The sequence below is a fragment of the Hippopotamus amphibius genome, chromosome 4 (assembly GCF_030028045.1).
Source record: "Hippopotamus amphibius kiboko isolate mHipAmp2 chromosome 4, mHipAmp2.hap2, whole genome shotgun sequence".
Lineage (NCBI taxonomy): Eukaryota > Metazoa > Chordata > Mammalia > Artiodactyla > Hippopotamidae > Hippopotamus > Hippopotamus amphibius.
Window position 1 is genome coordinate 124,911,224 of NC_080189.1, and position 25,974 is coordinate 124,937,197.

At 42.0% G+C, this 25,974-nt stretch overlaps 1 protein-coding gene across 19 annotated transcripts in view; it reads left to right on the plus strand.

The window, feature by feature from the left end:
• KIAA1217 (KIAA1217 ortholog) overlaps positions 1-24,021 on the plus strand; it is a 311,933-nt gene extending 287,912 nt beyond the window's left edge. For 10 of the 19 annotated variants that reach the window (XM_057731702.1, XM_057731704.1, XM_057731700.1 and 7 more), the window contains 9 exons: positions 472-655; positions 2,454-2,617; positions 3,325-3,486; positions 14,754-14,873; positions 18,520-18,555; positions 18,705-18,782; positions 18,895-20,493; positions 21,015-21,137; positions 21,845-24,013. In XM_057731702.1, coding sequence (XP_057587685.1) covers positions 472-655; positions 2,454-2,617; positions 3,325-3,486; positions 14,754-14,873; positions 18,520-18,555; positions 18,705-18,782; positions 18,895-20,493; positions 21,015-21,137; positions 21,845-22,339 — 2,961 coding nt within the window. In that variant the 3' untranslated portion in view covers positions 22,340-24,013. Of the gene's footprint in view, positions 1-471; positions 656-2,453; positions 2,618-3,324; positions 3,487-14,753; positions 14,874-18,519; positions 18,556-18,704; positions 18,783-18,894; positions 20,494-21,014; positions 21,138-21,844 lie in introns of all 19 variants that reach the window. The other 9 variants (XM_057731694.1, XM_057731693.1, XM_057731696.1 and 6 more) reach the window with 9 other exon arrangements.
• The last annotated feature ends 1,953 nt before the right edge of the window (positions 24,022-25,974 follow it).

A 25,974-nucleotide genomic window follows, 5' to 3' on the forward strand; every position in this document is an offset into this window, starting at 1 on the left:
AGATCATATAGCCATTCTAGGATTAGTGAGTGTTTCGGTGTTTGTTTCTGTTTCTTTGAATATCTCTATGATGAAAACTCAGAAAAAAAACTGTAGAAAAACAAAAACTTCGTTCTGGGATACAAGGCTTTGAACGCATATCTCTGTGTCCCTGCCATGAGTGTTGGTAGAGTATGTAGTTAAGTGCTCAGTAATAACTTAATGAATGAATGACTGGGTTCCTAAGCTTACTTCTCCATGAATGAATATCACTTGGGCTTCCAGTGTAGCCTATTTACAGAGATATAGCAGATAGCACAAGGGACAGGTCTGTCTGATGTGCAGAAGTGTCCCTGGACACAGAAACCAGAGCATCATTTTACCAACACTTTAAACTGTTACACTTCCTCCCACCCTGACATGAAATCTCGAAACTATCAATTCACCTTCCATCTGGTTTTTAAACTTTCTTTACTTGCTGTTGTCATTCAGAAAGCAGAAAGGAAATGGGAAGAGAAAAGGCAAAATCTGGACCACTATAACGGCAAAGAGTTTGAGAAGCTCCTAGAAGAAGCCCAGGCCAATATTATGAAGTCAATTCCAAACCTGGAGATGCCACCCGCCTCGGGCCCACAGCCAAAGGGTGATGCCCCTGTGGACAAGCTAGAACTTTCAGGTAACTGCTCCCAGAGCCATGTGGGCTGCCCACCCTCAGGTCAGGTGGTGCCACCCACATAGGCACATGCTGGCCAACGGGACCAATCTCTCACTTCCTAAAAATCTTATAAATTAAAAAAAAGAAATGTAATTGGAAAAACAAGCCTCAGGTGTCCCTAGAGCCTCATTACTACTTTTTTAATTTTTATTGACTATACTACTTTTTAACTATAAGCATAGTAGGGAAGCTGTGTTCTATGTTAGGATTCTAGAACAATGCCCACTAAGGAAAAATGTAGATTCCCAGCTTCTGCCTTTCCTACGAATTTACAACCCTTCACAGCAGCAGGTGGGAGGATATGAGGCCTGCGTTTAAACTGAGAGTTTTTCTTAGAAAATGCCAGCTTTTATGAGCTCCCAGAGGGATGTTAGATCACAAGGAGAAATGGCATTTTTTAAATCACAATTATTAGATGGTATATGTAACCAACCAAACAGTGGAAATTAAGCATCAGTGTGTCAATAATAATATAAAATAGCTGTTAAAAAGCTCAACCTGCTAAATCTTCAAGCAATTACAAACCATGTGCCTTATTCTGATCTGACAATTATAGACAAAGACATTACTTCACTTGCAGCCCAGTGTATCTCAAATGGGTCAAAGAGGGAGCCTTTGTCATTACACGCAAGAGGGATACCCAGAGCCCCTCCAGGGCCGTCAGGCTGAGCCTGTCCCCAGAGGCAGCCTTCTCGAGGCCGGACTGCTGGCACCCTGTAACCCGGCACCCTCTGCGTCGGAGGAACCTTCCACTACAAATAATCCCTGGAATGTCACACTGATTACTTACCCAAATCTGTATTACAGCTTTCAGTAGGAAGTTCTCAAGCACCTCCTCTAAACAACTCTGTTTCAGTTTCTCAGAAAAGACAAACACACTCCTGGGAGGCCAGGCCTCTGTGTCCCCAGAGTTGGGACAAAGGCCAGCTGGAAGCTCCGATCCCAAATTTCTGGTTTTACGGCTTGTGTGAGCTCTTGGATAGAGTTGTTGGTAAAAGGCAGGAGTGAGGCTGTTTGGGTTTTGAGTAAGAAATGCCTTTTCTGGGCATTTTTCTGGGGAAAGCTCAGCAGACAGCTGCATCTCCTAACGTTTGGTGTCAATACTAATTTGTAATTCTGTCATTTCTGCATTTGCTGCCTCCTTTTGTTAGCGGAGAGCCTTTCCTAACCACATAACCATGACCAAAAAATGCACTTTCTCCCTGACTTTGTCCTCTAATCCCATCTGCCTCCCACTCTCCCTCTGGCTCTTCCTGGGCCAGGTGCTACTCTGACCTCCTCTGCATGAATCCTTCCTGCTAATGCTGTTTTCCAGACTCAAGGATGAAGGCTCTGGAGGCCATGCAGGGGGCTCTGATCCTTCATCTCTCCAAGTAACACTCAACTTTTTTGGGTAACAAGAAATTTGTTTAATAATAATAAGTAATACTCGCATAGCATTTACTTTAAGCCAAGTGCTATTTTAAATGCTTTATGTATATCAAGCCATTTAATCTTCACAACACCCCAGTGGAGACAATACTATTAGAAAACCCATTTAACAGATGAGAAAACTGAGGCAGAGAGAGGTTGATTAACTTGTGCAGGGCCTTTCTGGGGTTTTAAACCAGTCCGGCTTCAGGCCCTATATCCTTAATCATTGCACTATGGGAAGAATGGTGAAAATTTTAAGTCAGATTGCATTGAGTTTCTAGAAACACGTCGCACTTTCTGGATGTTATCCTGAAAGATGATTTGGCAATGACACACTATTTTCCAGAAGACTCTCCAAATTCAGAACAGGACTTGGACAAGCTGGGGGGCAAGTCCCCACCTCCTCCTCCCCCACCACCACGGCGGAGCTACCTGCCAGGATCGGGGCTCACCACCACGAGGTCCGGTGATGTGGTCTACACCAGCAGGAAGGAGAATGCCATTGCAAAGGTGTGATGGGTGAAGCCCTAGTAAACTGGTCTCTGGGTTGAGGTGATGCCCTTCTATAAGGGCATCTTCTCTGCACTCATTCAGAATATAAAAAGTAGCGAGGCAGAGGAAAGCAGAGAATAAACCAGATCTCCAAGGAAGTGCCACAGATGGGAAAATGTCAGCCAGTGTTATTGGACTAGATTCAGCACCAGGAGTTTTATCCTTACTTGACTTTTAGCTGCAACTATGGGAAACACCAATCACCAACTACTTCCCCAGCAAAGCATACTAAGATTGAAAACGGGGGCCCGAAGGGCAAGCAAAAGAAAGATCATCTTACAAAGGTAACTGAGATGAGCTAACACACTTGTGGGAGTTTATACAGGAAGAGGTTCAGAAAGCTTTAACTTCCACTTAACCTGGCAAATTTTGTCTTTTATGTTAAATGTAAAATACAGTTTCCAAGGAGGGCCTTCCTTAAAGGCATTGAAGTTGAGAAGTTACAATTTTATTACAATTCTTCAGTCCATTTGCCGAAATGACACCTTGGGCAAAAAAAAAACCCAAACTAAATGAGAGTGGACAAAAGAGCCTTTCAGCTTGATTTGAAGAGCTAGGAAGCCAGTGCACCAGGCAGTGAGGGAGCGTGTTCTTTTGTGATCTGCCCCTCTTTGACCAGTACCTGGGGGTGTAAAGCCAAGATCTGTGGCTTGGATCTTCTGCAGGCAAGCAGTGAAGATGCTGGACCGAGCCCGCAGGCTAGAGCCACAAAGTGTCCAGCAGAGGAGCCTGCTTCAGCCTGGACCCCATCGCCACCACCTGTCACTGCTTCCTCAAAGGATGAGGAGGAGGAAGAAGAAGGAGACAAAATCATGGCAGAACTTCAGGTATGTGAATGAGGTGACTGACTGTGGCTCCTGACCTTCCCATCTGGGACTCTGGCTGTCTCTCTCAGGGATTCACTAGCTAAAAAGGGCTGGGGAAGAGCCCCATGGACCTGGGCCATGTAACCTGCATCTCTGGCCTTGGCTTCCACTTTTCCAGGATGGCGCTGAACTAGGCTCTCGGGCACCTTTAAGACATGTAAGGGATGACCATTGCACAAAACAACTCAGGAAGTTTATACCCAAAAAATCAATTCCAGGCTATCCTAGCTGCAGCTGGTAGGATTTCCTTTCATTTCTTTCACTGTGAATCGTCCCTGCTTCATTTTAAACACACTTAGAATGGGGATTAGAAATACCAGCCATTGTCCTGTTGTTGTAAAGCCCCCTTCAAGTGGGGTCCCCATCTTTGGCTTTAATTTTTAGAATGACAGGCCTGGAATCCTGTGGGCTTCTCTCCTCCATACCAAGTTCCCAGTCAGTGTCAATGTCCTCTTTTCAGGTATTCTGAAAAGCTGAATAATTTTGTTTCCCGTTTTCTTTGGTCTACTTGAGAAATAATACTTTATTTTTAGATTTTTATTTGTTAACTAATTGCCACAGTCTACTTATAGGATTCAGGATGGGGTACAGGCTACACCCAAAGCTGATCCCACATTTAGATCATGGGTGTGAGTCTGTCCTAGGAGTACATTCTAAGAACTTGTCTAATCAGTCATAAAACAGTTCCTAAAGTCTGTTCATAGAGTATTTCATTTTGATCCACGAATTAACGTGGGAATTTTTTCTCTATTTGCTGGTCAGATCACAACCTCCTTAGGGCTCCAGAACATGTTCCCTAAGGTACCAATGGTTTTGTGCAGGCCCTAGGATCTGCTTTCATCAGTTGGAGGAGGGAGAACATTCAGATCATGTCACTTCCACCTCAGCTCTTCTGTTCTGCTTCCCATGGAAATAACTACCAACATTAAGCTGCTTGGATTTTCCAGGGAAAACAGGGCTGCTGGTTTATTTGTCACATGCATGAGCCCTGTCCAGCCCCATTAAAACTGAGACTGGCCTGAGAGTTCCCCTCCATCAGTTTGCTTACAGGTTTTTAGACTGGTCAGAGAATTTCATTCATAGGAACCATAGATTAATGAAGTCAGTAACTCATGAAACAGTTGAGAGCGTGGAGGCCTCCATCACTCAGTTATCCAGAGAGGGCCCTCTGACTAAGACATTGGTATGTCAAGGGTACTTGTTGCTGGGCATTGGTGCTTCTCCTACAATGTGTAGGCAGATGCTGGAGCCATTCATTGTAGCATTTGTCCCCAAATTATGGTATAAATAACAAATGTGGAGGAAGAAAAGACAAGATAGTGGAGTAGAAGGATGTCAGCTCACTTCCTCTCACAAAAACAACAAAATCAAAACTAACTGCTGAACAACCATCAACAAAAAAAGACTAGGGCCTACCAAAAAAAAGATATCCTACATCCAAAGACAAAGAAGAAACCACAATGAGATGGTAGGAGGGGTGCAATCACAACAAAATCAAATCCCATACCTGCCAAGTGGGTGACCCCAAAACTGGAAAATAATGACATCACAGAGGTTCTCCCACAAGAGGGAGAGTTCTGAGCCCCACATCAGCCTCCCCCTCTAGCCTGAGGGTCTAGAATGGGGAGGAGGAGGCCCCAGAGCTTTTGGCTTTGAAGGCCAGTGGGACTTGATTACAGGACCTCCACAGGACTGAGGGAAATGGGAACTCCGTTCTTGGAGGGCACACACAAGGTCTCGTGCTTTCTAGAACCCAGGGAAGAAGCAGTGACTTCATGGCAGCCCGGGCCAGACCTCCCTGCTGGTCTCGGAGGGCCTCCTGGGGAGGTGGGGGGTGGCTGTGCCGCACTGGAGCGGGGGCATACTGGGAAGCGCTCGTTGCCGTGAACTCTCTGGGGGGCTGCCACTTGGACATGGCTGCACCCAACAGCCTGTAGGTTCCAGTGCCGGGTGGGGCACCTCAGGCCAAAGAACCAACAGAGTGGGAACACAGCCCTAGCCCAAAGCCGCCTCTAAGCACACCCCTTGACACGGACGTGCCCGCCAAAGGGACACGATCCAGCTCCACCCAGCCGTGGGCAGGAAGCAGCCCCTGCCACCAGGAAGCCTGCACTTAGGCCTCATTTACCAGGGGGCAGACACCAGAAGCACGGGGAACTACAACCCTGTAGCCTGTGGAATGAAACCACAATCACAGAAAGTTAGACAAAATGAGATGGCAGAGGAATATGTTCCAGGTGAAAGAACAAGAAAAAACCCCAGAAGACCAACTACGTGAGATGGAGATAGGCAATCTACCCAAAAAATGATTCAGAGTATTGATAGTAAAGGTGATCCAAGATCTTGGAAAAAGAATGGAGGCACAGACTGAAAAGATGCAAGAAATGTTTAACAAAGCTAGAAGGTATAAAGAACAAACAGATGAACAACAGATACAACAACTGAAGTGAAAAGTACACTAGAAGGAGTCTGTAGCAGAATAAGTGAGCTGGAAGACAGAATGGTGGAAATCACTGCTGCAGAACAGAATAAAGAATGAAAAGAAATGAAGACAGTTTGAGAGAGCTCTGGGACAACATTAAATGCACCAACATTATAGGGGTCCCAGAAGGTGAAGAGAAAGGGCCTGAGAAAATATTTGAAGAGATAATAGCTAAAATAATTCCCTAACATGGGAAAGGAAACAGTCACCTAAGTCCAGGAAGCACAGAGTCCCAGGCAGGATAAACCCAGGGAGGAACACACCGAGACACATATTAATCAAACTGACAATGACAGAGAAAATATTAAAAGCAACACGGGAAAAGCAACAAATAACATGCAGTGAAAATCCCCATAAGGTTATAAACGGATTTTTCAGCAGAAACTCTGCAGGCCAGAAAGACGTGGCATGATATATCAATATTTATAGTGATGAAATGGAAAAACCTACAACCAAGAATACTCTACCTAGCAAGGCAGTCATTCAGATTTGACAGAGACATCAGAAGCTTTACAGAGAAGCAAAGGCTAAGAGAATTCAGCACCACTAGACCAGCTTTGCAATAAATGCTAAAGGAACTTCTCTAGGTGGAAAAGAAAAGGCCATAACTAGAAACAAGAAAATTACGAATGGGAAAGCTCACCAGTAAAGGCAGGAAATCATTCACACACATGTGATATCAAACCAGCAATCGTGAGAAGAGGAAGGTACAAGTGCAGGATATTGGAAAGGCACTGGAAATTAAAAGACCAGCAACTTAAAGCAATCTTGTATGTATATAGACTGCTATATTAAGACCTCATGGTAACCACAAACTGAAAATCTACAATAGATACACACATAACAAAGAAAAAGGAATCTAAACACAACACTAAGTTAGTCATCAAATCATAAGAGAACAAAAGAAAGGGAAGAAAAAAAGACCTACAGAAACAAATCCAAAACAACAAAATGGCAAGAAGAATATACATATCTATAATTACCTTAAATGTAAACAAATTAAATGCTCTAAACAAAAGTTATAGACTGGCTGAATGGATACAAAAACAAGACCCTTGTAAATGTTGTCTACAAGAAACCCACTTCAGATCCAGGGACACATACAGACAATGTAAGGGGATGGTAAAAGGTTTTCCATTCAAATGGAAATCAAAAGAAAGCTGGAGTAGCAATACTCATATCAGACAAAATAGACTTTAAAGACTTTTATCAGAGACAAAGAAGGACGCTACATAATGATCAAGGGAATCAATCCAAGAAGAAGATATAACAGTTGTAAGTATATATGCACCTAACATAAGACTATCTCAGTATATAAGACAAATGCTAACAGCCATAAAAGGAGAAATCAACAGTAAGACAATAATAGTGGGGGACTTTAACACCCTACTTACAGCAATGGACAGATCATGCAGACAGAAAACCAATAAGGACACACAAGCCTTAAATGCACATTGGACCAGATGGACCTAATTGATATTTATAGAGCATTCTATTCAAAAGCAGCAGAATACACACTCTTTTCAAGTGCACATGGAACATTTTCCAAGACTGATCACATGCTGGGCCACAAAGCAAGCCTTGGTAAATTTAAGAAAATTGAAATCATATCAAACATTTTTTCTGACCCTAATGCTATGAGATCAAGAATCAACTACAAGAAGAAAAAAAATAAAAAATAAAAAACACAAACATGTGGAGGCCAAACAATATGCTACTAAATAACCACTGGATCACTGAAAAAAAGAGGAAATCAAAAAATACCTACAAACATGAAAATGAAAACATGACAATGCAAAACCTATGAGACGTAGCAAAAGCACTTCTAAGAGAGAAGTTTATAGCAATACAGTCTTACTTCAGGAAATAAGAAAAATCTCAAACAACATAACCTTACACCTAAAGCAACTAGGGAAAGAACTGAACCCAAAGTTAATAGAAGGGGAAAAAATCATAAAGATCAGAGAGCAGAAATAAACAAAACTGAGATGAAGAAAACAATAAAAAAGATCAATGACACTAAAAACTGGTTCTCTGAAAGAAACAAAATTGATAAACTCATCAAGAAAAAAAGGGAAAGGGCTCAAACCAAGAAAATTAGAAGTGAAAAAGAAGTTACAACCAACACCACAAAAATACAAAGGATCATAGAGATTACTACAAGCAACTACATGCCAATAAAATGGACAACCTAGAAGAAGTGGACAAATTCTTAGAAAGGTACAATCTCCCAAGATTGAACCAGGAAGAAACAGAAAATATGAACAGACCAAACAACAATACTGAAATTGAAACTCTGATTTTAAAACTCCCAACAAACAAAAATCCAGGACCAGATGGCTTCACAGGCAAATTCTATCAAACATTTAGAGAGGAATTAACACCTTTCCTTTTCAAACTATTCCAAAAAATTGCAGAGGAAGGAACACTCCCAAATTCACTCTGTGTGGCCACCATCACCCTGTTACCAAAACCAGAGATATCACAAAAAGAAAATTTTCATGCCAATATCACTGATGAATATAGACACAAAAATCCTCAACAGAATACTAGCAAAACAAATACAATACATTAAAAGGATCATACACCATGATCAAGTGGAATTTATCCCAGGGATGCAAGAATTTTTCAATATCTGCAAATCAGTGTGATACATCACATTAACAGACTGAAGAATAAAAACCATATGATCATCTCAATAGATGCAAAAAAGCTTTCAACAAAATTCAACACCCATTTATGATAAAAACTCTCCAGAAAATGGGCATAGAGGGAACTTACCTCAACATAATAAAGCCCGTATATGACAAACCCATAGCTAACATCATACTCAACAGTGAAAAGCTGAAAGCATTTCCTCTAAGATGAGGAACAAGACAAGGATGCCCACTCTCACCACTTTTATTCAGCACAGTCTTAGAAGTCCTAGCCACGACGATCAGTCCTAGCCACGACGATCAGAAGAAAAAGAAATAAAAGGAATCCAAATTGGAAAAGAAGTAGTAAAACTGTCACTGTTGGCAGATGACATGATGCTATACATAGAAAATCCTAAAGATGCTGCCCTGTCAGAGCTCATCAATGAATTTAGTAAAGTTGCAGGATATGAAATTAATACACAGAAATCTGTTGCATTTCTATACACTAACAACAAAAGATCAGAAAAAGAAATTAAGGAAACAATCCCATTTATCATTGCATCAGAAGAATTAAATACCCAGAAATAAACCTACCTAAGGAGGCAAAAGACCTGTTCTCTGAAAACTATAAGACACTGATGAAAGAAATCAAAGATGACACAGATGGAAGGATATACTGTGTTCTTGGATTGGAAGAATCAATATTGTCAAAAATGACTGTACTACCCAAGCCAGTCTACAGATTCAGTGCAATCCTTATCAAACTGCCAATGGCATTTTTCACAGAACCAGAACCAAAAATTTTTTTAAAATTTATATGGAAATACCAAAGACCCCAAATAGTCAAAGCAATCTTGAGAAAGAAAAATGGAGCTGAAGGAATCAGTCTCCATAACATCAGACAATACTACAAAGCTGACAAATGAGTAATCAAAACAGTACGGTACTGGCACAAAACCAGAAATATATTCAATAAATCAATGGAACAGGATAGAAAGCCCAGAAATAAACCCATGCACCTATGGTCAATTAATCTTTGACAAAGGAGGCAAGACTATACAACGGAGAAAAAGACAGCCTCTTCAGTTAGTGGTGCTGGGGAAACTGGACCGCTACATGTAAAAAAGAAACAAAAGAAGAAATTAGAACATGCTCTTACACAATACACAAAATAAAGCTAAAATGGATTAAGGACCTAAATGTAATACCAGATACTATAAAACTCTTAGAGGAAAACATAGGAAGAACACTCTTTGACATAAATTGCAAATGAAATTTATGAAATTTCACCTCCTAGAGTAGTGAAAATAAAACAAAAAACAAAAATTAAAACAAAAATAAACAAATGGGACCTAATTAAACTTAAAAGCTTTTGCACAGCAAAGGAAACCATAAACAAGACAAAAAGACAACCCTCAGAATGGGAGAAAATATTTGCTAATAAAGCAATTGACAAAGGATTATTCTTCAAAATATACAAACAGCTCATGCAGCTCAATATCAAAATAAAAACCCAATCAAAAAATGAGCAGAAGACCTAAATAGACATTTCTCCAAAGAAGACATACAGATGGTCAACAAACACATGAAAAGATGCTCAACATCACTAATTATTAGAGAAATGCAAATCAAAACTACAGTGAGGTATCACCTCACACTGGTTGGAATAGCCATCATCAAAAAATCTACAAACGAGAATTCCTAGGTGGCACAGTGGTTAAGAATCTGCCTGCCAATGCAGGGGACCTGGGTTCGAGCCCTGGTTCGAGAAGATCCCACATGCCGTGGAGCAACTAAGCCCATGAGCCACAACTACTGAGCCCATGTGCCACAACTACTGAAGCCCACGCACCTAAAGCCCATGCTCCACAAGAGAAGGCACCACAATGAAAAGTAGCCCCCACTCTCTGCAACTAGAGAAAGCCCATGTGCAGCAATAAAGACCCATTGCAGCCAATAAATAAATAAATTTATTAAAAAAAATCTACAAGCAATAAATGCTGGAGAGGGTGTGGAGAAAAGGGAACCCTCTTGCACTGTTGGTGGGAATGTCAATCGATACAGCCACTTTAGAGAACAGTATGGAGGTCCCTCAAAAAACTAAAAATAGAATTACCATATGACCCACTCCTGGGCATATACCCAGAGAAAACCATAGTTCAAAAAGACACGTGCACCCCAATGTTCATTGCACACTATTTACAATAGCCAGGTCATGGAAGCAACCTAAATGTCCATCAACAGATGAATGGATAAAGAAGATGTGGTACATATATACAATGGAATATTACTCAGCCATAAAAATGAATGAAATTGGGTCATTTGTAGAGACATGCATGGACCTAGAGACTGTCATACAGAGTAAAGAAAGTCAGGAGAAAAACAAATATCATATATTAACGCATATATGTGGAATCTAGAAAAATCTGCTGGTTTGCAAGGCAGAAATAGAGACACAGATGTAGAGAACAAACGTATGGACAGCAATGGGGGGGTGGGATGAATTGGGAGATTGGGATTGACATATATACACTAATGTGTATAAAATAGGTCACTAATGAGAACCTACTGTATAGCACAGGGAACTCCACTTCACCATACAGTAGAAACTAACAACATTGTAAAACAATATATCCCAATTTAAAAAAAAATTAAGTTAGAACGTTCTCTTACACCATACACAATAAACTTAAAACAGATTAAAGACCTAAATGTAACACTCTTAGAGGAAAACACAGGCAGAACACTCTGACATAAATCACAGGTCATTTTTGACACACCACGTAGAGTAGTGAAAATAAAAACAAAAATAAACATATGGGACCTAATTAAACTTAAAAGCCTTTGCACAGCAAAGGAAACCATAAACGAAAAGACAACCCACAGAATGGGAAAAAATATTTGCAAACAAAGCAACCAACGAGGGATTAATCTCCAAAGTATACAAACAGTTCATGCAGTTCAATATCAAAAAAAAAAAAAAAACCCTCAAAAAGTGGACAGAAGCATTAAAAAGAATGAAATATAATGCCTTTTGCAGCAGTATGGATGGACCTAGATATTAAGTAAAGTAAATCAGAGAAAGACAAACATGATATCACACACAAAAAAATCTCAAAATCCCACCAGGGTGTATGCTGTTGCTTTCTTTCTCCAACAAGTAGGTATTTTCTTTAATTGGTCAATTATTAGTGATGTCTTAATAAAGATTAATCAAGTGATAGCAGTATTTATTGTAAAATCTACATAAAAAAAAGGTGGGCAGAAGATCCAAATAGACATTTCTCCAAAGAAGGCATACACATGGCCAAAAGCACATGAAAAGATGCTCAACATGCTAATTATGAGAGATGCAAATCACAACTATAATGCGGTATCACCTCACACCAGTCAGAATGGCCATCATCAGAAAGTCTACAAACAATTAATGCTGGAGAGGGTGTGGAGAAAAGGGAATGTAAATTAGTACAGCCACTATGCGGAGTAGTATGGAGGTTCCTTAAAAAACTAAAAATAGAGCTACTATATGACTCAACAATCCCATTCCTGGGCATGTATCTAGAGAAAACCATAATTCAAAAATATACATGCACCCCTATGTTCCTAGCAACACTATTCACAATAGCCAAGTCATGGAAGCAACCTAAATGTCCATTGACATATGAATGGATAAAGAAGATGTGGTGCATATATACAGTGGAATATTACTCAGCCAAAAAAAAAAGAATGAAATAATGCCATTTGCAGCAACATGGATGGACCTAGAGATTATCATATTATGTGAAGTAAGTCACACAGGGAAAGACAAATACCATATGATACCACTTATATGTGGAATCCAAAAAAAAAAGAAAACCAAACCAAAAAAAAAACCCCAAAATGATACAAATGAGTTTATTTACAAAATGGAAACAGACTCACAGACTAAGAAAACAAACTATGGTTACCAAAGAGGGAAGCTGGGGGGCAGGGGAGGGATAAATTAGAAGTTTTGGATTAACATATACACACTGCTATATATAAAATAACCAACAGGGACCTACTGTATAGCACAGGGAATCTACTCAATATTCTGTAATAACCTAAATGGGAAACGAGTTTGAAAAATAGGTATATGTATAATGAGTCACTTTGCTGTACACCTGAAATTAATACAACATTGTAAATCAATTATAGTCCAATATTAAATAAATAACTATGACATAGATAATAAGTAAATCACGGTATAAATAAATCATGACCCAGTTTGTTTCAAATGGATGACAAAGCACTAAATGATTTCTAATTTGTGAAAGGTGAACAGGCACTAATAATCAAAGAAGTGAGGCTTTTAGGCTGGTGAATAATCCTGCCCCCTCCGAGAGAAGGGATTTGTTTATTGAAGTCACTTAGAGCCCATCACTGGAGGTTATTTCCTCTCCATTGCAATTTAAATATCTTTGATGCTTTCTTTGACTGAAAGCTTTACAAAGGCGGAGCACCTGGCTTCTTGTTATATTATTGGTGGTCAGATAACAGGGGTGAGTGAAGTGCTCTAACCCTAAGGTAACCAACCCTCACTAGCCAGCCTACTGCATCGGAAAGTCGGCCAGTGGCTGTGCTGGAGCCTTTTCCGCAGGCTTTAGGGTTAGACACCCTGTGCCCCCAGCCCCCTCTGAGGCAGGACAAGGAGTGTCCTGAGCCCTGAGAGTAATTGTGAAACAACGTTCCTGCTCTGTGTCACCGGGCATCAGAAGACACCACAGGCTCCGAAGTCCAGGGTCTAACAGCCGAATGGAGATGGCGAGTGGCCTTAGTAAGTGGAGCCCTGGGCATCTCCGGGGCCAGTGAGGACGGAATGTCTAAGGAGGGAACTGGGACCCACAGAATGAGGGAGAAGCAGGCCAAGGTCCCAGGCATGGGCGCCACTCATATTGTAAAACCTGTGCTGTACAGTAGAAACTAACAACACTGTAAAACAACTATACCCCAGTTAAAAAAAAAAAAAACACTTTGTAGCAAAGTGATATAAGAATTTTAAAAAACAAAAAACCTTTATAGCAAAGTGATATAAAAATTTTTAAAAAACAACCTGTGCTGGGATGTTCATGTGGGAAGGGTGTGAGGTATTCTTTGTGCTGCCAGTTATTTCCAAATGACAGTATTTTACGTTAAGAAAATATGAAGTGATCATTTGAAATTATTCACTTCAGTAACTGCTCATTAATTCTGCCTGCATATTAGAATAATTTGAGGAGTTAAAAAAAAAAATCCTACAGCCCAGAGAGTCTGATTTAATTATTATCTGGGTGAGGCCTGGATAACAGTATTTTTTTTTTTTTTTTTGGTAACTGGATGTCATGTAGCCTGATTGAGATCCACTGATTTCAGGAAACTTCGCTGCTTGGGTTACTATCTCTCCTGCTCTCACGATCATGTCACTCCCTTTCTGCCCTATAGGCACAGGGACGCTTCTCTCTGAGAACCGACCTCCCTCACTCAGTGTTCACTGGAGCGGCCCTGGGCTCCTATAACTATGATCGATCATTCGTTTTCAGAGACAAGTCTATGGGGGGCAGGCAACTCCCAGGCCACTCAGAATAACGTGCATGCTAAAGAGCTTCGCGTTATTCTACACAAGCCCCAGAACCGCTCACAGCACAGCAGTGTGTTGCTACTGCAGACAGTGAATTAAGGATTACTTTCACTTTAAGTTTTAATGGTTTGCAATATCTTGTGCCCGTTTATAATGAAGAGGGGAAAAAAACGAAGATAGCTTCTTCTTAATTCATTTACATATTCAGCATTTTTAAAAGGTCAGAGCCCTTTAAAAGAAGCCCTACTAAGTGCAAATCAGGTTCACCTAGACAGGAAGAAAGGGTGATCTTTTCAAAGGCTCTGTCCGTTTAACCTTAGCCTGGCCCAGAAAACAGGGAAGACTCTGTCCTGGTCTTTACCAGCCTGAGGTCAACTGGGGAGCCAGTTTTCAGAGCACTGCCCCACTCCCTGGCGTGACCCGCATGGAGGATGGGGCCAGGGTCTAGAAGGGGAAACCCTCTGGATTCCTTACCCTCTGACCTCCTCGCTGCACTCAGGTCCCTGTTAACCTCGGTGTTTTAATTCCTCAGGCATTCCAGAAGTGTTCCTTTATGGATGTAGATACAAACAGTCACGCCGAGCAGTCCCGGGCCGACAGTCACGTTAGAGACACTAGGCCGGGGGCCGCAGCCCCAGCCAAGGAGAAGAAGGTAACGTGGCAATTACACGTTGGCCACCCGGTGGACCACCCTTCTTTCCTTGCTCTGACACTAACACCGCTCTGTGCTTGAGCTTCTGTACCTTTTTTCCTCACCTTTTATTTATTGATTGATTTTTTTAACTAATGGAGACACAGCTTGGGGTTTCACCAGAGATCTCTGGCTCAGGTTTCCAGAGCAGACGCTGTGTTCCTGTGTACAGCACACAATAGTATATGCAGAATTTAGGTATTAGCTTCCCAAACCAAAGATATACACCTGAACATCTCTGGGGTGGCGTTGGGGGGGATGGAATGGGAACATCAACCAAGTAGGTAGCACCTTTTCTAATTTGTAACATGGCTTCTGGACCAAAGATATCTACATTAAAAGTAGGGGAAAGCTTTAGATCCCAGGAAGAAAATGCACATCAGAACTGTCTACCTGCCATCCACGAGTGTATCCATGGAAACATACACACATGTATTTGCACACACGTTCGAGGATGCCAGAGTTGTTACTATTACAAATTCTCAAACCGTACCTTCCAAGATAGTAAATTCAGTATTGTTTCAGTGCTACTATACTTTAGTGGCATTCTCATGGCTTCCAAACAGATGCCCAGGCTCTGAAACAAAGGTCACTATCATGACGTAGAACTTTAAGCAAAGGAGATTAACCTGAATGTTTAAACTTCAACTTTATAAGTTGAATCTAGAGCTTTTGTGATTTTTGGAAATAGAGCCATCTTATTTGAATGAAGCCTCTGTCTAAATTTCAGGGTATAAAGCTTATCGTGACCAACTCAAGCCTTTAACATTTTTTTTTACCAGGAACTTGTATCTCAGCATTCAAATGTCCTAGCTTCCTTTAAAGTCAAACAAATCAGCCACAATATATAGCCCAGTAGATACTCCACATAGGTACCTCAGTCTGGGTATAAGTAAGCTCAGTGAAAGAGATATAGGATCATAGAATTGGAGGGTTAGGATCACAGAATTGGAGGGCTATTCTGGCACGGCCCTTCAAGAGGTGCAGCCCTGGGGCTTACAGCTCCCAGCCATGCAGCCCTGTCAAGGAGGCTGACCTGCCCCTCCCTGGCTCCCGGCCACCCCAGAGGCCTCGTGTAAAGTCCGGGAGCCACGGCTCTGGCAAATGAAACTGTTAACCAGGTGATGGGGCGGGTCTCTACACAGCGGGGGAGAGGAGACGGTTGTTGATAAATCTTTCTCATGAGGAAAACCTGCTCTTAATGTGAACTGAACCCATGACAATCACACTGGAAATATGTTGCTTCTGCAGTCTGTAGGTTTTCCTTACGTAGCCTTATGAAAGCCAATTCACAGAAGGCCCTGGCGTATCCGGAGTTACATGCTACACTCGGGCCAGTGCAACCGTTTCTTTTAAACGCTGACCCGGAGCTTCTCAAAGATCCCTCTGGAGACAGTCATCGTCTCATTGTAGAATTTTGCTAATTTGCTAAAAAGTTGCGTGGAGTTTCCTGCCCTGCAACTAGAAATCCATATCTCATCCATCACACTGATCTCAATCCAGAGTCCATCAGCTACTGAGCAGGTCTGTATTAAATGCCCAGCACCAGGGCATGAAACACTAGGTTTCATTACAGGTACTTTTTCTAGATAATTATACTCAGTAGATTGATCTGCTTCATAATAACCGTGACTATCAGACCTGTCCCCAAACTGTTGTCATTATTAACCTCTTCCTGGGCTCCCCGTCTACTCTTCTATAAATCACATGATTTTTAAAGTTTTTCTCCTCTTACTTTGCAGTGCTAGCCTAGTCTTTACTGCTATGCCATTTTTCTATAACTTGTGTTTCCAATTTTGGTTTCTTGCCCAAATGCATATTGTCCCTGCTTCACCAGTTGTCTGAACAACCTAAATCTTGGGGCCCCAAAACAGATATTAATGAGGCTTAATTACCTTTCCCGCAGAGTCTTGACTATCTAAGACTACCTAAGATATCGTTGTAAGATTACATGACGACTGTGAACAAGTCACCCTGGGTAAAGTTAATGCACTTGCTTTGGTCCATGCCTTCATTTTTCTAGCCCAGCGCCAAAAATGCTAGGTCATGTGAAACCTACACTTGACATCTTTATCTTAGTGACTTTCTATTGGAGGATTCCTGCTACTAGAGCTGCTTTAAAATACGCATATCGTTGGGTGGCATTTGAAATATTTAACGATGGGAATGACACAGCCCTGGCCAATCAGGACAGATGCCAGCCCTAACTCGCCAATAAATGGGGCCAGCAGAACAGCAGCCCCGCATGTGCCAATTCCTCCTTTGACTAAAGGGTAAATTCACACTCAGGGCCTAGCATGATATCCTGACTCCCTGTTTGGAGTTGAAACCTTAAGTCGAAACCTCATTTATTTTTCTTTTTACAACTTTTACTTGATGCATTAGTAGTTGAATCTAAATTTAAAATCCCACGAAAGAGGTTATGTGGTTCCATGGGAGCAGCTGAATCTCGTTGCGCTTGTTTGGGGCCCTCACGGTGGGGGAGGTTGAACAGGAGGTGTTTGGTGACTGATGCTCCTCAGATTCTGTGCCATGTTTCCATGTGATTAATACTGACTTTGTTGCCTGTGTGCTGTTGCTTGAATGTGTACAAACATTCTTCCCATTTTTAACCAGGCAGTAGGATTGCTCTGGGTTGTCTCTGGTGGGGCCTGGGTTCTTGTGCTTCGTTATGTGGTCCTTGCTTTAACCCAGCGGCCCTCTTGGGCTCGTGCCCCATCCTGTTCTAATCACCTCTTTCCCTTGGGCTTCTACAGCAAGAAGAAAGGACAGCAGTGCCTTGGAAGTGACAAGGCGTGGCTATTGTTAGCATTGTGGCAGGGCCGAGGCTACCGAGACACCCGTGCCTGGTAGAGCGTTCTCCATCCCCGGTTCTCACTGCTGGGTTCTTACCTTCTGAATCTTGGTGAGAACCTCAGAAATGCATCTTCCCTCTGCATTAGAGCACGCAGAGAATCGAAGCTGAATCATGATGTCACAGTCACCACTTTAGCCTCAAATATCTGTTCTGTAAATGTTTCAATGACATCCTGGCAGCATTGTCACTCTGAGTTGGGATTTGATCATCTTGGCTGTGATTAGTTTAAAGGTTATTTAGACACTTTACTTGGCCAGTGCAAGTACAAACTGCAAGTATGTTTTCAAATCTGTGATTTGACCAGGGGAAAATAATGTGGGTTTTTGTTTTGTTTTGTTTTTTTCATTTCAAAGTACTTCAAGCAACCAGTGCAGAGTCCTTATAGGACAATCCCCATACAAGAAGCAAAGATAACTAGCTGGGCAGAGACGTGAAAACTTGCCTGGTCTAGTTCCTTGTTTATAAGCAAGAAAACTGAGACCCAGGGAAGTGAAATGACTTGCCTAAAATAACACTGTTAGGTGGCAGATCTCGGTTAGAATCCAAATCTGCCTGCTGATATCTTGTGCTTTCTACAATGCCACCCCACTCTTCTGGTTTTAGAGTCGGCTAAGCTCACAATCAGATGTTGAAAAGCGGACCTGTTTGTCCAGAACCAGTCCCTTTATTCTCTTAACTGCTCCCCCGCACCAAAATTTGAAACCCTTGAAATATTTTGCTAATTGAGATTTTCATCTTGTGCAAACACAGGGCATTTTTGGAAGCTGGAGAACCAAGCCACCCAAGGTAAACAGAGCTGTAGGCTTTGGACTGGTGTGTAACAAATGTGCTTGGCCCGCATGTTTTGGAAGTGTAATTAAAGGAACAATCTAGTTGTAGTCCACTTTGGGGGGGTGTGGTTTTGTGGAGTAACATGTCCTACACTATTCTACCAGAATTTGGAATTTTTCCATGAAGACGTACGGAAATCTGATGTTGAATATGAAAATGGTCCCCAAATGGAATCCCAGAAGGTGAGTTCACCAGATCTGTGTTCCAACTGATACCACGCAGATTAATTCCCTTCCTTTGCAGATCTGTTTCTGATCACTGTGTGTGGTTTCCCTCCTTCACTCTCCCTCCCAGGTTACCACAGGGGCTCTCAAACCTAGTGACCATCCTAAGTGGGAAAGAGGAACGGAGAATAGTATTTCTGATGCACCAAGAACATCAGAATACAAAACTGACATCTTAATGAAGGAAAGTTCCATATCTGCTAAGGGTTTACTTAGAGACGGTGCAAACTATACCCAGAAAAATGTGTCTAGGGTCAATTCTAGTTTCTCTGGCATTGGTTCATTAGAAGATGAAATCAACAAAGGACCTAAAAACTCAGGGCTGCTGTACCCTGTATCTGACACTGAGAATCAGAAGATGAATTATGGAAAGACAAAGGGGGTGAGTCAGCAAGGACAAGAAAATATAGAGAAGTGTCACTTTCCCTCTCCCACTAGACCAACCGAATCAACTATTCGTGATGTCAAAACTCAAGAGCAAGAGGTTCCCATGACAGAGTTTGGCCAAGTTGTCTTAAGACCGAAGGCAGCTAGGCATGCTAACGTGATGTCTAATGAGGACAGGGAGTCAGTGCCAAGTTCTCCCACCGAGGAGAATGCAACCACCGACAATATTGCCTTCATGATCACCAAAACCGCGGTCCAAGTTCTCTCCAGTGGGGAGGTCCGCGATATAGTGAGGAAACAGGGGGAAGATGTACAGACGGTCAACATTGATGCCAAAAAAGAGACATCTTCCCAGCAAGAAGGCACTGAAAATGAAGAGCCGGTCGTATGCCTGGACAAGAAACCCGTGATCATTATTTTTGATGAACCCATGGACATCCGGTCTGCATACAAGAGACTTTCAACCATATTTGAGGAATGCGACGAGGAACTGGAGAGAATGATGACGGAGGAAAAGATAGAGGAAGAGGAAGAGGAGGAGAATGGAGACCCTGTCATCCAGAATAACACTGCCCAAAAGCTTCCTAAGGAGGGGGCCTCAGGCAACCTCAGAGCAGGGCGACAGGCTGAGAGTAAATTCCAGCCACACTTCCTTTCAGTGGAGACCGGAATGTCAGGACAGGAAGGGAATAAAATCGAGCAGAGCAAACTCAGCCAAGCTGATTCTCCAAGCTCAGAAAGCCAGGGAGACGTGACTGATGACCAGTTTGAAAGCCCCAAGAAAAAGTTCAAATTCAAATTCCCAAAGAAGCAGCTCGCTGCTCTCACGCAAGCCATTCGCACCGGAACCAAGACGGGGAAGAAGACATTGCAGGTGGTGGTCTACGAAGAGGAGGAGGAGGACGGCACTTTGAAGCAGCACAAGGAAGCCAAGCGATTCGAGATCAGTCGGTCTCCATCCGAAGACACCCCTAAAAGTGTGCTCAGGAGACTAGAGCAGCCCATGCTGGAAAGCATGGCTCCGATTTCGAGAACTGATGAAATCAGAAAAAATACCTACAGAACGTTGGACAGCCTGGAGCAGACCATCAAACAGCTGGAAAATACCATCAGTGAGATGAGTCCCAAAGCCCTAGTTGATACCGCGTGTTCTTCCAACAGAGATTCTGTTGCAAGCTCATCCCACATGGCCCAGGAGGCCTGTCCCCAGTCCTTGCTAGTCCCGGATGAAGCTCCCACTGCCCTAGAGCCCCCCTCGTCTGTACCTTCAGCTTCACGTAAGGTATCTTGGTCTGATGGAAAAATGAAAAGAGCCAGCTGCTTTCTTAAATCTGCCATAATCGCCATTAGCGAAAGGTGTCTTGTGATTTACTTGCTTCCTTTCAGGTGGCTCGTTTTGTTTCGTTTTGTTGTCTCTTCACCATGATCCCTTTCTCTCACACTTTCTCCCTCGCCTTCAAAACAACAACAACTAGGTGTCTAACAGCTAATTGATTCTGTTTTTACCTCTGTTGCTGATTGGTGTTGGGAAAACCGCCAGGACGCTGGGTCCGCCATTTGCCGTGGAAGTGATTGCTCTGATACTCACATTAAAATCCGTTTGATCAGTAGTGGAGCAGTTTTATTCTGTTTGATTCTTCAAATTAACCCCAGTGGTGTCTCCTGATGTCCGTCTCCTAGATCTGTCCTGCATGTAGGGCTGTGGCTTCTCACGTCGAGCTTCTCTGCGCACAGTGGGGTGGCCTCGGGGCGGATCCACTCACGCACGTCCTCTCCCCCCCCCCCCGCTGCTCTTCCCCACAGGGCTCTGCTGGGACCCCTCAGACGAGCAGGATGCCGGTTCCCATGAGTTCCAAGAACAGAGCCGGAAGCCTGGACAAAGCTGGCAAGCAGTCCAAACTGCAGGATCCCCGCCAATATCGTCAGGTAGTTTTACCTTAAACCCAATTTTGGATGGACACTCTTGCGCTTAAGAAGCAAGTCACTGACTTAGTTTATACCAAATATTGCGTTTTTTCTTTGTAAGATATGGTTTATGTAGACATCCTCGATCTGGGGGCATGAAGAGAGTCTAAAAGCCTTTTGTTGAACTTCTCACCACGCTTTTGCATGCTTGCAATAAAACATCTTTTACTTTGTGACTCCAAAGTTGACACGTTAACACAGGTGGCAGGCCAGGCGGCTTTCCTTGGGGGAGTGTAGTGGTTCGTCAGAACACCTTGGGAAACCGAGACAGACCAAGCTGCCCTGAAAGTCACCAGTACTAACGAGTATGTGGACCGCATCGCACTAGAGGCCCGTTAGTGCTCCATCACGATGCCCCGCCCCCACCCCAATAACAGCCCCCACGCATGGCCCACCCGGCACCCGGAGACGGTAGTAGAACCATGTGCCTGCTCTCACAAATGCTGTTCTTCCTTCTCCCCTGTTCTGTACATCCTCTGCTCTACACTTTGGGGGTTTCTCCCAGGTCCAGTACAGCACAACAAGACTTAGCTCAGGCCTTGAACTGGTTTGGTTTGGTTTGGTGTCTTTGATTTGATGACTCTCAGAAGGGCTGTGTTGCCAGGCCCTGTGGATGGATGGTGTTACCGGCTTTCTGACAAACTGTCTCCCGCCATCTTTGTTTGCAGGCTAATGGAAGTGCTAAGAAAGCTGGTGGGGACTGTAAGCCTACTTTCCCCTCCTTACCTGCTTCTAAGATTCCAGCCCTTTCTCCCAGCTCTGGGAAAAGCACTTCTCTGCCTTCTCCTAGTGGTGACAGCTCTAGCTTCCCTAATCCACCTGCTACTAAACCATCGGTTCCTTCTAACCCTCTCAGCCCCCAAACAGGACGATCTGCTCCCTCTGCCTCCCTCATCCCCTCTGTCTCTAATGGCTCCTTAAAGTTTCAGAGCCCCCCTCACACAGGTAAAGGTCACCATCTCTCATTCTCACTGCAGACTCAAAATGGCCGAGCAGCCCCTCCTTCCTCCTCCTCCTCCCCCCCCTCCCCTGCCTCCCCCACTTCAGTGAATCAAGGTGCCAAGACCCTCAGGACCATCCACACGCCTAGCCTCACCAGCTACAAGGCACAGAACGGAAGTTCAAGCAAAGCCACCCCATCCACAGCAAAGGAAACCTCTTAAAGGCCAAATCCTATTAGGCACAAGTCGGAGTTACAGTTAAGAAAAAAAAAAATTTTTTTAACAGTCTTCAACAACTGTTTTCACAAGCGAATGTAACATATTGCTGCACTGTTTGAGGCTTAATGCTAAGTATGTGCTAAATACTGGATTAATAGACTTCAGTAAAGCTTGTTTGTTTTTTTACTTTGTTGCTGTTATAATTACATAGTGTTTACTGTCTCTATTCAATACCTGTTAAATGAAGTAAGCATGTGTTACCAAAAGAGAGTACGGTGAGAGAGAAGCGTGTATGTGAGACAAGAAAAAAAATGTATTAAGCATGTAAAACATGTATGATTCCAGAATTTTAGTATGTTTTGTATAAAAATATTTTTCATTACGGAGACTAGAAGTGAACAGAGAAATACACAAGTGTGACTATACAAATTGTAAAACAGATACTATAATATTTCCTTTTATTTTAGTGTTATTTAGCTTTATTACAGATTTCTATTTTTGTCAAAACTTCATGGTTCCTTTCAAGATCTTTTTTGCCAAAACATTTTGATACTGTAGCATTGTACATTTGAAAGTAGTGTGCTAGACAAGAAGCCAATGAACTTCTACACAAGCCAACACACAGGCACATGTAGAAGGCACTTATCAGTCCTACTGCACTGCCATGAAAATTATGTGTAATAATTTGCAAGCCCAAGCAAGGTAGTTTGGTTTTGTTTCTTTCTTTTTTCTCTTTTCTAACATCCTAGGATTCCCTAGTTGTGTTCTTTGCAGTATCTAAATCCTTCCTTTGTTTTCCGAGACCTGCTAACCCACACTATTGCATTGCGGATTTCAAAATGTACACTTCTGTACGGTTCTGTAAACGGATCACTTTTTGTAAATATATAAATAGACACCAAAAATACTGTATGTGACAGCACATAGAGTAGTTTTCCCACACCAAAGTTAATTTTTATGCATGCTTTAACCATATATCTTGGGATGGGCAGAAATGGGACTTCCCGGACATTTTTAAAAAGCAACAAGTTTGCACAGCGAGAGTGTTTTTGTAAATAAATGTATTTGTATAACACAGTCATGTAATATACAGAACTATAAGCAGAGACTTTGCAAAACTAAATAAAGGGCTGCATGCTTATTATTTTTTGTACCTTGTCCCTATAACTACTTCCTGGTCAAAGCACAAATGTAACTGTTACCAAGTTAAAAGGTTTTGGCTGCAAGGACATGTAAGTAAACACGTAACCAAATGCAAACTGCTTTTCTGAAAGCTCTGGGATGATGCATGGTGAGTTTCATTGCAAGTGTGGTGCCTTCCCAGGTAACCTGCGGACCCTCTTCTCAGTGGCTTAGCAAGCTTTGGCTGACAGCAAGCACACCAGATACAGTTTCCAGCACCCTCATTTACCAGACAAGCTCTTACTACTTTCACTTTTTTTTAAATTTCCAGTAGAAGTAAAGTAGAAACAAAATGCCTTTATCACTAGGTTGTGGGGGTTTTGTTTGTTTGTTTTTGTGAGTTCTCAATTTTAGAAAATATTGTTGGTCTAGAGGGAAATATGCTTGCTAACGTTACCCTATATGTATTCATTGTAAAGAATGGGAGAAAAGCTAGTGAAAATAATACCAAGATTGTGACTTGATAAGCAGGTTCCCGAGATTTCTTGTAGGCATTATTTTTTGCCCCCCCCCCCATATTTAACTTGATTTGTTGTAAAGTACAAATATTACTATTACTTTAGCACCTGATTGTTAATATTCTCGAACTTCAGGTTTACTGAGCTGGGATGCCTTCACCAGAAATATGTTAGTATGTCTCTACTCATTATATTAATTGTAATCACATGTTTCAGGGTGTACTCAGGAAAGTTATCTTTTTTGTCCCCCTTTTTGTCCAGTTTCATTGCGATATAATTGACATACAGCACTGTATAAGTTTAAGGCATACAACAGAATGATTTCACTTACATACCTCATGAAATAACCACAGTAATTTTAGTGTCCAAAGACATACAGATGGCCAATAGGCACATGAAGAGATACTCAACATCACTAATAGATTAATGCAAATCAAAACTACCGTGACCTACCACCTCACACCAGTCAGAATGGCCATCATTAAAAAGTCTACAAATAACAAATACTGGAGAGGGTGTGGAGAAAAGGGAATCCTCTCACACTGTTGGTGGGAATGTAAGTTGGTGCAGCCGCTATGGGAAACAGTATGGAGATTCCTCAAAAAACTAAAAATAGAGTTGCCATATGAGCCAGCCATCCCACTCCTGGGCACGTACCCAGACAACACTATAATCCCAAAAGATATGCGCACCCCTATGTTCAGAGCAGTACGATTTACAATAGCCAAGACATGCAAACAACCTAAATATCCATCCACAGATGAATGGATAAAGAAGATGTGGTTCCTATATACAATGGAGTATGACTCGGCCATAAAATAGAATGAAATAATGCCATTTGCAGAAACATGGATAGACCTAGAGATTATCATACTAAGTGAAGTAAGTCAAAAAGAGAAAGACAAATACCTTATGATATCACTTATGTGGAATCTAAAATATGACACAAATCAACATATCTACGAAACAAAAACAGACTAACAGACATAGAGAACAGACTTGTGGTTGCCAAGGGGGAGGGTAGGATTAGGAGTTTGGGATTAGCAAACTATTATATATAGGCTAGACAAACAACAAGGTCCTATTATATAGCACAGGGAATATCCTATGACATCACAATGGAAAAGAATATGAAAAAGTATATATATGTATAACTGAGTCACTGCTGTACAGAAGAAATTAACACATGTAAATCAACTGTACTTCAATAAAATTTTAATAACTTTAGTGAACATCATCTCATATAAATACAGAATTAAAGCAATAGAAAGTCATTATCTTATACTCTTTAGGTATAAAAGGTCCCAACATTTCAATTATGTCCCATAATCTCAACTACTATATATTACAATGCCTAAATAAAATCTAATGTAGTTACAATGTATACGCAAATTAGCTGTTCATGTCAGTTTATTTGCTCCTTTGTGTGGACAAGCTGAGAATTCTTTGTGAGCAAGCTAAAGAAAGTTTCCAGTTGACCTTCAGACTTCCCAGAGCTCTGGCCAGGATTCACAGGTGATGGTCAGTTTTACGAATGTAATAAAGACTGGAGCATGTTTGCCACATAAGGAAAAGCTCAGCATGACTCCAAGTATTTCCTTGCCCAGGACCCTGCCAAGCACTGCCTGCCTCCTCAGGAAGTTGCGGGGGAAACTACCATTATTGGAGGAACTGAAGCCAGGTGTGCACAGCTGCCTGTAACAACGCTTAACAAAAAGGCACCTGGGATCCTTTAACATCTAAAGTGGATGATGTTACGAGTGAAGTTAGAACACTCCCTACCACCACACACAAAAATAAACTCAAAATGGATTAAAGACCTAAATGTAAGGCCACACACTGTAAAACTCTTGGAGGAAAACATAGGCAGAACACTCTCTGACATAAATCACAGCAAGATCTTTTTTGACCCACCTCCTACAGTAATGAAAATAAAAACAAAAATAAACAAATAGGACCTAATTAAACTTAAAAGCTTTTGCACAGCAAAGGAAACCA